Source organism: Anoplophora glabripennis, unplaced genomic scaffold, assembly GCF_000390285.2.
Source record: "Anoplophora glabripennis isolate ALB-LARVAE unplaced genomic scaffold, Agla_2.0 scaffold724, whole genome shotgun sequence".
NCBI classification, from domain to species: Eukaryota; Metazoa; Arthropoda; class Insecta; order Coleoptera; family Cerambycidae; genus Anoplophora; species Anoplophora glabripennis.
The window spans coordinates 51977-67620 of record NW_019416800.1 but is presented as its reverse complement, the minus strand read 5'-3'; the positions used below and the strand labels follow the sequence as shown (position 1 = coordinate 67620).

At 33.6% G+C, this 15644-nt stretch overlaps 1 protein-coding gene across 1 annotated transcript; it reads right to left on the bottom strand.

Annotated features, from left to right (window-relative positions):
• Positions 1–8390: 8390 nt before the first annotated feature.
• Positions 8391–12714, bottom strand: LOC108913409 (adenylate kinase 7-like). The gene is made up of 5 exons (XM_018718956.1): positions 12547–12714; positions 11991–12278; positions 10858–11100; positions 10275–10577; positions 8391–8738 (listed from the first exon to the last, which is right to left on the bottom strand). Exons 1-5 carry the CDS (start codon positions 12712–12714, stop codon positions 8391–8393), a joined length of 1350 nt encoding a protein of 449 aa, XP_018574472.1.
• Positions 12715–15644: the final 2930 nt, after the last annotated feature.

The following is a 15644-nucleotide window of genomic DNA, read 5'->3' as shown; positions in this document are numbered from 1 at the left end:
ATACAGGGTAGGAAAGTACCGATGGTCTATCTGAAGTTACGTGAGAGCGATAAAGTAAGCCATAGAAATCCATGTGATAGACAAGGATGGGTATAGTGAAGGCGTCTAATAGTCAACGCCCATTTCGCCCTTCCACAAATAAGAAGTGGATCTTATTTGTGGAAGGGCGAAACGGGCGGTGACTATGAGAGGCCTTCATTATAGCCATCCTTCTCTATCGCATGGATTTCTATGGCTTACTTTATCGCTCTCACGTAACTTCAGATAGACCATCGGTACTTTTCTACCCTGTATATTAGTTGCATCGCATAAAATTTTTAATTGCGAATTTAGTATGCTTTTCGTCATACCTTGGACTTTTTATAAGTCAAATTAATAAAATAAAGAATTTCTTGTGTAAAACATTTGTTACTTGTCAGATAGAATCACCGACATGAAATCAGTAGTCGTGTTTTCTTTATGCAACAATTGTTTCTGGATTCTAAAGCGTACTTGAAATGTTGAAATTTTTGAAGTTTTTCTATTTTTTATTTATTTGCTTTATAAACTTGCATTAGACTCGCTAATAAAAAAATCTATCCGAAGTAAGTGAAATATATGAGGTTAGTCAGAATAAAAATTGTCGAAATGTTTCTACCGCGTTCATATATAATTTATTTCAAGTCTGTTTAAAAAAAAATCGTTTTTTCGGACATCCGAAATTTTATAAACGCAATCGTAATACATTTAGCTTGAAAAAAAACCTTTTTTTTCATTTATTAAAAATTTAGTGTACAAAAACTGTAAATTATTAACGTAAAAATGCAAATTGCTTTTTTTTCAACACTAGTTGAGAAAAATTAAATAACTAACTGCTATAAATCGGTATGTAAGTATTGAATTACGTCGTGTTATTACGAAATTTTTCAAAATTTATCTTGCAATTTTTAGGAAGTAATGGTCTTTTACTTTACGCCTATTGTTTTACTTGTTATGATACTAGTCATACATCTATAAATCGAGACACACTGTATAATGGAAGTACACGTCTACATGGCAGTCTTTTAGTTTCAGTTATGGTTGCTTAAATATTAACAATGTATTGTATTCCGTAGACATTACATTAAAATTTTTTGCTGTATCGTCAATCGCATTGAAATTAACAACTTAAATATTTTTATCTCACTTTGTGCTAATTATTTTAGTTAAAACCCTTCGCATAATATAAAAGAAACACGTAAGTAATGAAAAAATATATAAATGCTGAAGGCATCGCTTTTACATTGTACATGTCTTGAGATAAAAATCATTTTGGTCTTTTCAATCTTTTTTTTTTGTTTTTTCTTCAGAATACCTTTCAAAATACCAAAATGATTATCTCCCTTTTCTGTAATTGGTCAACTTAGAGTTGGTGTTAATATAATTTACCTAAATAATTTTTAAAAATTCCATTGTCAAGTTGATTATTTTTATAATAAGTAACGGTTTATTTATTTTTAAATAATTTATTTATTAAACTATTTAATAAACGTAGCTAGTAATAATATGTAGCCTGTTAGTTGGCCAATTCAGTTAATATAAGCTTATTGTTATTTTTATATTCTAGATAGAATTATATATTGTACTGAAAACGTTAAATATAGATGATTTTACGAATTTCAAATCGCATGGTCGGCTAAAAATAAAGTTTTCCAATTATAATTATAGCTGTGCATTTATCTGCGAGATGAAATTTAAAATTTCATCTCGCATTTCAGACTGAACAGAATTGGGTAAGCCTATATCGATCATTGGTCTGTGCGCAATTTTAAAAGCTATAAAATGAATGTACATATTTCGCAAAATTTTTACACTTCATTTTCGTATATATTTGTTACTAAATTTATGTTGAATATTCATATTTTATATTGTACATAGGTATGTTTCAAAAGAAAAGACAGCAGCAGATTGATTTACGTTTTCTAAGAGTTTTGAGATGCTTTTGAATTCCAGAGATTTTGGAACGGGATTTTCGTCTACCATGCACGTTTAAAAGACGAGGCGTTATAAGAGCACAAAGACAGCACATTTTTTAAATATCTTCAGTGATAAGCTCACTATTTTCATTTATCACTTATTTAATGCCTCGTTTAAAATGTTACTAGTTCACGCTTCCGAAGGAGGTTAAGTAATCGCGTTTTAAGTTCGAGACATTTTGAAACTTTAAACTGTCGCAAAATAGTACCAATGGGGTTTGTGGATTGAAGTTCAGATTGTGGTAATTGTAAATATAACAATTGTATCGTAATGTAACTGTAAATAGAAACGGTAGTGTACTAGTAACATTGTCAAAACTAAGAAAAACCCCCGTCAAGGGAGTTTTCCAGAGTTTTGCCTCGGTAACAGTAATACTTTCGTTTAAGAATGACATTATACGAAAAAATAACGATACTTCTCTCCCTCAATATACATCATAGTTATTCTTAACGCAAGTAGCTGTTTAGTGTTTTGATAAAAGTGTCTTAGAAGAATTTGATTTTTTAAAGCCTTTCGGCACGTTGTTAAAGAATAACCCTAAAATGTTATCGATTGAAATTTGAATCTTAAACGATGGTATTAATAAATTGTTTTTGTTGATGTTTGGCACAGTTTATGCAATTGTTGAGGGAACAGGAAGAAGGGATTAAAGCCCATTACTTATTATAGTAATATATTTACTGTGATTAGTCATATCTAAAACGTTCCCGCAAATTGGCGTGTGAATAACTTCTTCCATTGAAATAAGGGCTTAGTTTTTTTATGTACAGTGTTTAGTTAGACCCTTAACTTACATCATAGTATTAAGAGGATGAGTGATATTTACTTAATTAAGGATACTGGAGGCTGTTGCATCTCGGAGCGGCTTGTAAAGCCGCGAGAGGGTGCGAGAACGTATTTTTTCTTTTTATCGTAGTTTAGAAACAGCTTATATATAGATAGAGCCAGTCAGATGGTTTAACATGTTAATAAATTATTTATATTACATACATAACAATGTATTCTAATGTATAGGGTAGTTATTCCAGGTCATGATAACAATAAACTATATTACTGAAATTGTGTTTTATTTTACGATAAAAGCGGTTGAGCGAATACTGCCGGCACGAGACTACCTAGGAATTGTATAATTTGAAAGGTAAGTTCTTTCCATCTGCCAAAAAAGGGAGCAACAAAATGAACATAAAGTGCTAAAGTATATTTAGAGATTTCCCGGTAGTAGTCTAGGAGCCAGATAGGGTTCCACGGCCAATCAGAGTGCCACGGCTGCAAACAACTAATTCGTAAGTATTTTGACCTCCTGAATCCAAACAACTTGGTCGCAAAGCCTGAAAGTGGTCAGTTTAATTGTTATTAACAAATTAATTGTTTAAATGACTGTAAAAAGTTTATTTTTATAGCTAGTACAATTTTTTATGCGTTAATAGTTACGTTTTCTCATAACAAACATACTTTTTGAAAATTAAAAAATATTAACTTTTAACAAAGTTATTGCAAATTTAGTGCAAATATCTTCATTTTCCGTCTCCGCGCACACCAATTTTACCATATCCCTGCTTCTATTGAACAGATTGAGACGCACGACATCTCATTTTAAAGCTTGAACTTTATTTTACAAGACAGTTAAGTTCCATTTATTAATTAATTTATTTATCAATCAAAAACGCTGGTTTTATTTGTTTATAAGGCTTTTTTTATTCAACTTCGATGAAAACCCAACAAAGTTACCGGATATTGTTCCTCGCATCCTAGCAATCATTTCATGCCTTACAGTTATTAGTTTTTCTTTAGCAAAATCCGTGAAAAGACGCTCGATCAGAAAGCTCAGAGTGCAAGTGCACTATGTACTCTATGTTTACCTACGACCACTACTGTAAATACTTAAAAACACACCGTCTGCGATCGATGTAAGATTCCTATTACGTACGGTAAAAAAATTGCACAGCTTGGTAAAAAAATCGTACAGTTTTCCTAGCAACAGCCTAGCGGTAGACGGTCAATACAAACAGTATTGTATTGACCGTTGCTAGGCGGTTGCTAGGAAAACTACGACTTTTTTACCAAGCTGTGCGATTTTTTTACCGTACGTAATAGGAATCTTACATTAATCGCAGACGGTGTGTTTTTAAGTATTTACAGTAGTGGTCGTAGGTAAAGTATAGTACGTAATACCAGATGTAATGCATTTTACGCACTCATAGAATTACGCACTCGCCGCTACGCGGCGTCGTGCGTAACTTTTGTATTCGTGTGTAAAATGCTTTTTACAACACTTATTACGTAATATACTATAATCTAATTAAACAAAAATTGCAAACCATTAAGCTTTGCAAGGAGATCCTACAAACTATTTGATCAATTTTCGAACAGGTAAAGGATACAAGGGATATTTTGGTAAAAATAAAGGTAAGGATTTTGGAAAAAGTTCATTGTAAATTTCATTGTCAAGGCATTAATAAAATTAATCATAACCGGTAGTTTAAATATTTAAAAATGTGATGTTCCATTTAATAGATTATTCAGAAACCACTATCGATGCAAATATTAAAATGGCAGAAGGAAATTTAATTAAAGTCGTAAATAAAGATACAACTTGTAAGAAGTTTGATGACTTTAGTATGGTCTTATCGTCATTCAAAATCCCCTTTAATAGAAGGGCTGCCTCCTATAAGTGTCTCAATACAAATGCACATTTTAAGGTGTACAACCAGGTAAACTATTTAAATAACCACTATGCAAAATTAGACCCACACATGTTCGGCTGGATAGATGATGGAGATATGCTTACTCCAGAAAAAATACAAATATTGCTTCTCCACCAGATGAACTCATCACTAATTGCACATGCAAAGTATGCTCTAGAAGATCATGTGTTTGTGTGGCTGTAGAAATTAAATGTTGCTCATTTAACCAAGGCAAAACACCTGCAAAAATGTCTATAATGAGCCCATTATTAAAAAAGAAATAAATAAATTAAAATCTTTAAACAATTGTTATTACTTATGTAAATCTTATAAATAATAATGTTAATGCTTTTTTATTATTTAATCTTTGTGACTTCTTAATAATAAAAGTTTATAACACGTTGCGTTCTTGCACTCTGAGCTTTAGATCGAGCGCGCGTGCATCGCTCTCGACGTATGCGCGTCTCTTCACGGGTTTTGATAAAGAAAAACTAATAACTGTAAGGTATGAAATGATTGTTAGGATGCGAGGAACAATATCCGGTAACTTTTTTGGCTTTTCATCGAAGTAGAATTATAAACTAATAAAACCAGAATTTTCGTTGAAATTTCACAACTTTCTAAGCTGCCATTAATTGTTAAATAAATAAATTAATAAATGGAACTTACCCATAAATTTCAAGCTTTAAAATGAGATGTCATGCGTCTCAATCCGTCCAATAGAACCAGGGATATGGTAAAATTGGTGCGCGCGGAGACGGAAAATGTAAGATATTTGCACTAAATTTGCAATAACTTTGGTTAAAGTTAATATTTTTTTAATTTTCAAAAAAGTATATGTTTGTTATGATAAAACGTAACTATTAACGCATAAAAAATTGTACTAGCTATAAAAATAAACTTTTTACAGTCATTTAAACATTTAATTTGTTAATAACAATTAAACTGACCACTTTCAGGCTTTGCGACCAAGTTTTTTGGATTCAGGAGGTCAAAATACTTACGAATTAGTTGTTTGCAGTCGTGGCACTTTGATTGGCCACGGAACCCTAACTAGCTCTAGACTATAGGAAGACTCTATGAGGTGATCTCCTAGTATGCATGCCCAAACATTCAATTTCCTCGGATGCTGCGTATGAGTTTCATGACAGTGCGTGAATTTTGATCACTCCAGTAGCGGCAATTATGGCGTTTGACTCGACCATCCAGTTGAAACGTACACTCATGGGAAAACAGATTGAGTACAAAAAAATTTGGATTCCTTCGAGCAAGATCACTTATTTCTTCACAGAACTGCAAGCGGCGATCAGGGTCGTCTTCATAAATTTTTTTCATTAATTTCTTGTACCAAATTAATTTTATATGGGTGATACTTATGAAATTTTAAGATTCGGCGTCAACTAGGTACAGAAATTCCTGAAGTATTTCAAGTTTTCTACCTGATTACCCTCATTATGTATGACCTGCTCACGTTGATGCTTTATGTTTGCAACCGATCCAGTCCAGTTTTTGTCAGGATGACGATCATTAAAAATCTGTGCAGCCTGCCGTGTAGTCATTATTCTTGTAGAACAAACTAATTATTTCCACTTTTTCACCATTTTCACGAATTGGAATTCAGTCGACTTTCTGATGATTTTACGGGATGCTGCCTCGGCAAGACAAGACGCTAAATATTGTCTCGTTTAAAGTAAAACAGGTAAAAAAGCTGAACTGATAGAGTATAAAGTTTTTGTATTGAAAACTCAAAACAAATTTTTTTATCAAGGAACTGTTGCAGAATATCGTCAGATAACGCCCGAAATGTTTCGAAATATTCGTTCGGAAGTGGAGCAAAGATTTTGTTATTGTGTGGAAACAAAGGGAAGCCAACTTGGAACTTGAACATTTAATAAAATATCTTGATATTCATTGATATTTTCTCTTGTTCTTTAAGTGATGATTTTATTGTCATATCCAAACCAAAATTTAAACAGTCGTATATTATCGTGTGTAGAATTGTAAAAGCTTTAAAATGAGGTGTCACTCAACATAGGGTGTCAAGTTTAAGGTTATTTCACACCATGTAAAATACCCTTAAATGGCTAAAATGGGACCATGTGTCCCCCTTGAAATGAAAATCGACGTTTCCCAAGTTTTTTTTGTTTTCCGATATTTTCCAGGTGGGAAGTTTTTTAGGAATAAGTATAATTTTCTGTGTCGATTCCAAGCGACTTAGTATAGTCTTTCCGAAGCCAGTTGAACATGTATAAAAACGCCTAGCTATAAAATTTAATGAGTTTCGTAGGCGTCTAAACAAATTTTCTGCTAAAGGTAAAAAATTATAATAATTTGTATATAATGTGTAGTAAAATTTCTATTATATGTTCATTTGAGCAACAACATATTTTAATTATTTATGTCCTTAAATAATTTTATTATATTGATGGTAAATTTCGTTTTGTTCCGTTTCAAAAAGTCGTGTCGTGTTATATTAATATTAGTAAACAAAATATCCCTCTTATTTTCCTCTTTAGCAATTGTAATATGAATGATTAATAGAATAAGGTGCCTATAATAAATTAAAATTACCTGAATCACACCAAATTCCGCATTGCTGCACTGTACTGATAGGCCATTTGTCGACTGAATTTATTGCCAGTGCGGTTATGTTTGTGCCGCGTTTGCCCGCGCGCTCATTCTTGAACTGGGCGACCAGACCTGTATATGGGTATATCTAAATAAATATGGGAACAAGTTTTTCAAATATTTCAATGCCGAGTTGCTGCGTCAGCGACTGAATCTGGTACATATATACTGCCAACATCTTGGTTCTTCAATTGAGATCGGAAAAACTATACTATACCTATTTAAATACAAACAAATTCTAGAAATACGATCCACGAACATGTTTAGACCTTGTGACAATTCAACACAAGTAGTCTTTCTCTTAAATCCATGAACGTACTTAAGATTAATGTTGACGGCACATCACAAAATATCAGACAGGTATAAATTATGCTTGGTAGGTTTAAATTTAGATATGCCTCACTAATGCAGCTGCAATAACACACTTCAAATTGTAAAATATAAATAAAATTGGTATTATTGAATAAATTTTAAATAGCGATTTTAAAGCTTTAAGGCCCGTGCTGATATTTAATGCACAATGGCCACCACCAAGGCTTTTCATTGCACTTTCTTAGCTAGGAATCTTTAGTCTGTTCTTGTTTTCGGCTCTCTGGGTATGTATGTACCCGCTGTCAGAATATCTAGGCCTGCCATGATGCTCATTTTGGTTCTCATCAGATCACATCCAATGTTTCTAAACTTTTCGCCGTTCTTCACTGTCGACGTCTACGGTGGTGACGGCAAAAAATTTCCCAAGATTGAGGTCGCTTACGACCTCATCGCCGGTCTTGTAACCGACACTGTGTTGCCCGTTTATATATAGATATGTCTTGATTAGGAAGAAATAGGAAGTTGAATTATTAGCTTCTCTAATAATTTTTAAGTAAATATAGAAATGACCTCCTGTTCTCATGTACTGTTAAAAATTCTGTACAGCTTATTGTCGCCCATTCTGAGGTAGGTACCTATTCTTTAAATTATTAGTATTAAGTAAATTTGGAACAATCGGGTTCTTTGTAAGCAGCGCAGCTTATAAAAGCAATTATATAAATCTACGTTTATTGTTACAAGAATATTTATTTAAAATATAATGGTAGTTAGTTATAAATTAGAGGTGCAACTTCTTATAATTGAAGGTTGTATATTAGTTTCATACTGTTCTAGTACATGTTCACCGTCGCGAGTGTAAGATGGATCAAACATTTTGCCTTCGGGATTCTCCTTAAACAGAAATTCCGCTAGGAAATCCACGGGATCGTCAGGTTTTATTTTGGCCACCTCGATCAGAGCCTTGGTAAGCGTCGGAAAGATGTATTTCATTAGATAGTTCCGTAAAGGCTCAGTTTGAGCAATCAAAATTTTTTCCTCCTCCATTTGAAGCTTTTGCAAAGTGTCGGCCCATCTTTCCATTTTGTCTTGGTAGTTCAGCATTGCACTTTCTTCTCTCAACTACAATGAGGCATAATTATTTTAAAATATGCCTTTAGCATTCCATCAAAGGCTTGTTATACACTAGCAAAGTTTTTTAAAATACTCGATCTGAAAGATCGAGCTTAGCGATTCTAGTTAGAGCGATTCCACTGGATAAGGTTTCGAGTCATTGATGCACAATATACGGAGTAATGATGATTTTAGATTTTAGCGGAGCTGATCCGCAGTTGGACCAATTCTGCGAATTGATTGCAGTTTATGAGATAATGAAGGAATCAAGGCAATTCCTTCGAACCTTTGAACAAGCTTAAAAGACAGTCGGATTTGGATTGAAGCGTGCTTATGCTTAATACGTGGAATTATGTCGAGGAAAAATGAAGAGTAATTGCAACCACAGCAGCTGGAATGAATGGTTAACAGAAATAAGTATGTGCTGGAGGAAATCGAGAGGAAATGGAAGATATAATAGAATGGACAATTCGAGGCAAAAGTTAACAAGTTGCTTCTACAAAGTTTAGACTTACAAAATAATTATCAGGGCTACATGTAGATGGCTGACATATCTGGGTATAGTAACTAAAAAGTTTTAATAAGTATACAAGCATGTACATAAAATTAGTTACTGAAAAAGCAGAAACTGTAGCAGTATTGATGCAAATATTTCTGATTTAAAAATGCAGGCAGCAGAAAGATTCTTCAGTGTAATAAACTCCAAAAATGCAGGACGAAATTATAAATGATTTGCTGTAAGTATGAGAGTGTAATTAAAGAACTATTAAGATATGAGTAAATCGGAAACACAGAGAAACAGGGTATTGCCTGATGCAGTTTTTATCTAGACATAGTAAAGAAAGACCAGTAGGAACAAGCCATTTTCAGAATTCATTCATATTACCTATACGTTTAGTATTTACCTTTGTTGTATGTTTTGTGGATACTTGCTAATTGATTTGTGGTGTTACCCTAACCCGTAACTAACTAGAAATAATGTCCAATAATACAATAAACATTCTAAATCATAAGCGTGAATCGCAATATGTAGTTTAAAAAGATTACAACTTATTTTTTTGCTCGTATAATCAAATTACAAAATTGAATTGACATTTTGAGTACTTTACCTACAATTACATTTTGATGATCACTGGTTTCTCATACAAATGTCGGCTTTTCAGTTCAAAGGTCAAATAATTCGACTGGCCGATTTCATTCATAAATTAACCCGCTGTCCCTACTGATATGTCTATGTATGAAGTGAAATGCGACTATTATTGAACAAATAATATACCTTCAGGAGAAAACTGTTATGGGATAGATGGACTTAAGTAAGAGTCAATGCAATTGAGGATCAACTTGCAACATATATTGTAGTTAGAACATTTTGGGGAGTGAAACACAATGGTCAGATTTAGATAAGATCATAACTGACATATTGAAGAGGAACAAGACGAAGAAAGAAGATATCCTGTAACTGATGAACTAGTTCATATATTCTATTGAGCGCAATGGCCCATGGCGGGGTACAAATACCACTTACTATTTTTTTGCAATATTTACCTTTCTTTCCAGTCGGAACTCCTCTTGCTGCAATTTCTGTTGTTCTTGTTCCAGTCTAATTAATTCGGTCATTTCTTCTGGCGATAATCCAAAACCAGGAATAGGTTCTCCTAGTATAGTGATTACTGTGGTCCATATGCACTCAAAATCCACTGGTTCTTTGGTATCTTCATCCAGTTCGTTCAGCAGGACGGGATGTATTCCGTTATCGTCGAACAGTTTCAGCATAGTGTTTTCCTCTGTATTGTTCAAGCGAAATAATGCTAATCTTCTTAGCATATTCACTTCGTCGTAATTTTTGCTCTAAAGAAAACAAATGTTTGTAACTTTGGGCATTTTATTTTGGCTTCCTGAATACTATGTGAACTTCATCTCACCGCTCTTACGCAACTTATTTTTTGAAAAAGATCATTTCATTTTTCAGATTTTGACAAATTCTTTGTACACTTTTTGTTATCATCCCATTAAAAATAATTATATTGTGGTTGTTGTTTTTAGAAGATAAGGTTCCGACTAACAGAGATTGCTTAGAACTGATTCCTACATTTTAGTTTGTGAAATAAATGCCTACTCAGAACAGTACCTGTATAATTTTATGGGGAAGTCTCATCACGCGCTCACAAAGCATGTCATCTGTGGCCTGGAGGCTGAAGACAAAATCCGGCATGATCTTATTACTGGCATTTCCTATCAAATCACCGATTTGATCCTGAACGGGACTTGCTGCTCCCTCGCCGCCTCCTTCGCCTGGAACTGCTAAGCCGGTCCCGTCCCCTTCTGCATTCGGTCTGGATACTTCTGCAGCTTGACCGAATATTTCTTTGGCCTTTAGAGTTAGTAAATACATTTCAAAATGGTTTAATATTTAACATTCCCACTGGTTTTAATAACGATATATTGTCTAAACAACTACTTCGCAGACTACATGCCCCTTCTAATAATATGCTTCAGTCGAATTAGAATTTAAACGTGAAAAAATTATTAGTAGGCACTTTATTGCACTTTATGACGGGGCAGACGGGGAAGGGTATGTAGAATGATAGGTAATATCTAAAAAGTAACTCGAAAGAAGTGAGGCTAAGTTGGCAAACTGCAAATGGCTTTACGTGTTTTCTCCTTTTTTTACTGTTCATGAAAATCTAGACAACCTATCGGGAAATTATTCATTTTATGTTGTAAGCAATTAAATTATCTACAGTTTAAGATATCAAAAGTTAAAATTTTACCAAATTTCGGAAATTGCGCATTATTATTGCAAATAGCGGTGGATGTTGATGAAATTTATGGTCAATCCAAAGATGAGCAATAATTTCACGCGGCCAATTGGATCGGCGTTTGGCACACATGTTGATCATTGGATTGACCGTATTTTCCATAAATTTCATAAACACCCATCGCTTTTTGCAATAATAATGCGCAATTTGAGAAAACTGATATTTCCGTCTACGACCTTCATTTTATAGTTAACAAATTAGTGAAAAATGACTCTAGGTACCTTAAATAATAGGTACTTAATTTAATTGCATACAACATAAAATAACTAATATTCCGATAGGTCGTCTAGATTCTCGTGGGCAGTAAAAAAGTAAAAAAAACGTAAATTTGCCTCGTAATTGCAATTTGTCAACTTAGCGTAACTTTTTTGATATTATCGTTTTTTTTGCATTCTGCTCCTGAAATAGGCCCGCACGCTTCAGGACACCTTGTATCAAATACCTGTTGAATATTTTTAGGATATCCGTCTAAGACATATCCACTGCGTTGGCAAGTGTCGTTCACCAGGAACGTCTTCATGAGTCTCACTACATAGTCGTCGGGAAGTTGCCCGTCTACACTTTTCTCTAGGGATATTGTTATATCTCTGTATTGTTCCTCCCACTCCTCAACTGGACCCATAGCTTCTTCTTCCTCTTCCTCTACTTCCTCTTCTTCTTCCTCCTCTTCGCCCATATCTTCTTTTATTATCTTCTCTACTTTAGGTCTTTTCATCGCTATTCTTTCTCTCTCAATTCTGATTTTTGTTCTCTGTGAATTAACGTTTTACATCAATATATCTAACTGGGAATGTATAAATTAGAAGATACATATTTCAGATAAAAAAAGAAACAGAATCATTTCAGACTTTTGCCAAATTTTCCTGTTTTCTTTAATTAATAATGCGATTAATTAAATATTTAGAGTGGGGGAGGAAGGCGGGGTTGCACCCTCTTGTCCAACGACCCATAACCGAAATAATGAGTAGTAACTTGAAGAACATTGTAATACAACCTACCAGATCCTCCAGAATTTCTTCAATCATCGTTTTAACGGTCACATAATGTGCGCCATAGAGTTTGCACAGTCTCTGGGCTAGCGTCGATTTGCCAGAGGCGGGAGGGCCATGGATTATAGCTTTCAAAGGTTGTACGGTTGTTGTAGGTTCTTGGGGATTAGGATTCATAGTGATTTATTTGACTAATATCTACTTAATAGGCATAAAATTAAGACTAGTTTGGACTGGTTCAAATAAATGTGTCAGTTCTGACATAATTTTGTCACTTGTAAGAGGTTTTATGTCAACCATCGATTTTGTAAGCTACGCTAGCGTCAACATTTAGTTACCTAGGCACTAAGAAGGTATGCACATAAGAAACTATAGACTTCTACTCCATATAATATAATCTATAACTCCGCGGTCGAAATTATAGAGAGTGACTAAGACATAATATAAATACACTATTACTATAATGCGCATAAAATATAAAATGATTTTTATAACGGTTCAATATTATTTATCTTTGTGCCGCTCACTACGCACATCGATAGAATCTATAATCGTCTATAGACTGAGTTACACTGAACGTCGATCTATATTCTATCTCTGTCTTTTGCACTTGGTAGGGAATAGGGAAATTCTTTTTTAATGGGTGTAAACGGACTTGATTTAGCCGTCCTGAGAAACGTCATAGCATAAGCGTAGACGCGGGGTCTAATTCCATTGCTATAATAAATTTATAAATTAAAAAATCACAACTGGGACGTTTAAAATGCTGTAATAATTAAAATGGATCAAAGTGCCGGTTATAGCAAACCGTAAAAAAATATTAGATGTTATGTTTTTTTAGCTTTTTTCAATATTTTCTATATCTTGTTGCCTTTTACGCAGACACGTCAATGGATTTTCGTTCCCGGCACGCTTCATCCCCCTTACTAGTCCAAAAGCTAGCGATGAGTCACTCTCTATAATTTCGACCGCGGAGTATAGGCTTCTACTCATGCTTTATGAGATAGAATAAATTTGAATGTTTTCATGATGAATCATTTAATAATTTCCATCCAATAAATAAAAAAGTAGCCACCTTGAATAACTTCGTATTGGGTTATTTTTAGCCAAATTATAGAAACATGTCGACTAAATTGGCGATATGTAAATAAATATACAGGGTGTCCCGAAATTCATGCAACAAAATTCGGTCACAGATTCTTAAGACAAATTTAGGGGACCCGTAATTTTTATTTTTGCCAAGTGGCCCCCTATTTCGGAGTTACAGCCCCCTGAAGTCTGTCCCTAAGAATAATATTTTTTTATATCTCAGAACCCTGTTGTACGAGAATCACTAATTTTGGTACACGGGGGTTTTATGACATGTGAAATCTGATGGTGCTACGTTTTTTGGCGAGGAACTCCCTTAAGACAATTTTTCGTGGGCCCCCTTGTTTTTGGAGCCAAAAAATTTGGTCGCATATTTAAATTTCTTAAAAATTAACAGTCCACTAGAAAGCCATTAAATTTAGAAACTTTTGCCTCTTTATACTTTTTTCGTAAAATACAATGTTTCGAGAAAAATGTCCAAATGTGATCGAATGCATATCGTGATTCGCTATTTTCTTCAAAAACATTGCGTTTTACGAAAAAAATATCAAGTGACAAAAAAGTTTCTAAATTTAATGGCTATTCAATCTAATTAATAATTTAAAAAAAATCTAATTTGCAACCAAATTTTTCAGGTTTCAAAGACGAGGGGGCCCACGAAAAAGCGTCTCAAAGGGGTTTCTCGCCAAAAAGTGTAGCACTGTGAGATTCCACATGTCATAAAACCCCTGTGTACCAAATTTAGTGATTATCGTACAACATTTTTAGAGATATAAAAAAGACTTCTTAGGGGCAGATTTCAGGGGGCTGTAACTCCGAAAAAGGGGACCAGTTGGCAAAAAGAAAAAATACGGGTCCCCTAAATTTGTCTTAAGAATCAGTGACCAAATTTTGTTGCATAAATTTCGGGACATCCTGTATAATATTTTTGGCATAAAAATCCAGTTAAATAATATCTTTTGTGATACTTAAAAAGTATATATTTGTCACATTATTTATTTAATTCTATGCTCCCCCAAAAATATTCCACTGTTTGTTCCAGTCGCACCATATTGGTTAACTAGATTACGTTGGCTTACGGGTGCTGACAATTAGCAGACTGGACCTATTATGGTTTTTAAAATCGAGATAATGTTTCTATTGCGTAAAAAATATTAGCGTTTGTTTTTGTTAACCAGCAAATGATTTTGCATCGGCCATTTTTTTAAATACATTTGTATATTCTTCTTATAGATCTAAATTAGATTCGCTAGAATTAGTTTAAACTCAATGTACAATACTTGCACTAGTCAAAAAATTATCAATTTTATTGTAAATGTAAGTACCCAGGGAGCCTTAAGCTCTGTCATTGTCCCGGAGTCTGGTGCACATATCAGTAAAAAGTTTCGGAGTCTGTTCTTTATCCTTTATCTACTTGCCAATATCTCAACCACAGCAACATCTAGATAAAAAAATACTTTGGTGATGGGATTTTGAAAACTTGAAACTACGAAACAATGCTCCATCAAACATAATTCAATTTTAATTCAATCTGCAGTTACAATGGCCAAATCTATAAATGTTTAATATTAGGTTCTAGGTTCTGCATTATTTGTTTATTTATTACACCTGCCATACATCTTAATATATTTTTTTGAACAATAAAAATATCTGAAAATAAAGTTGGACCACCCCATAAGCACAAACCATACCTCAACCTAAACTCGACTAAACCGTAATATATACAGCGTGGTAAAAAAGTTCTGCATAAAATTCATATTTTCGTTAAACAATTTTTTTTTCGAAAAACGGTGAGACCCGTCGATTTTTATTTGATCCAGGGCACCTTGTTATGCGGAAAATTTTTTTTTTCGATAATCCACTTACGGCAGCGTTGACATATATTTTTTTTTTAAATGACAACGCATATTTTTTTCGTTCGAAATTGATGACAGTGATAATTATCTAAACAACGGTGTGAAAATTTCGATGTCTTACATAACAATTTTTTTTAGAAAAATGCACCTTAAGTTCTTATA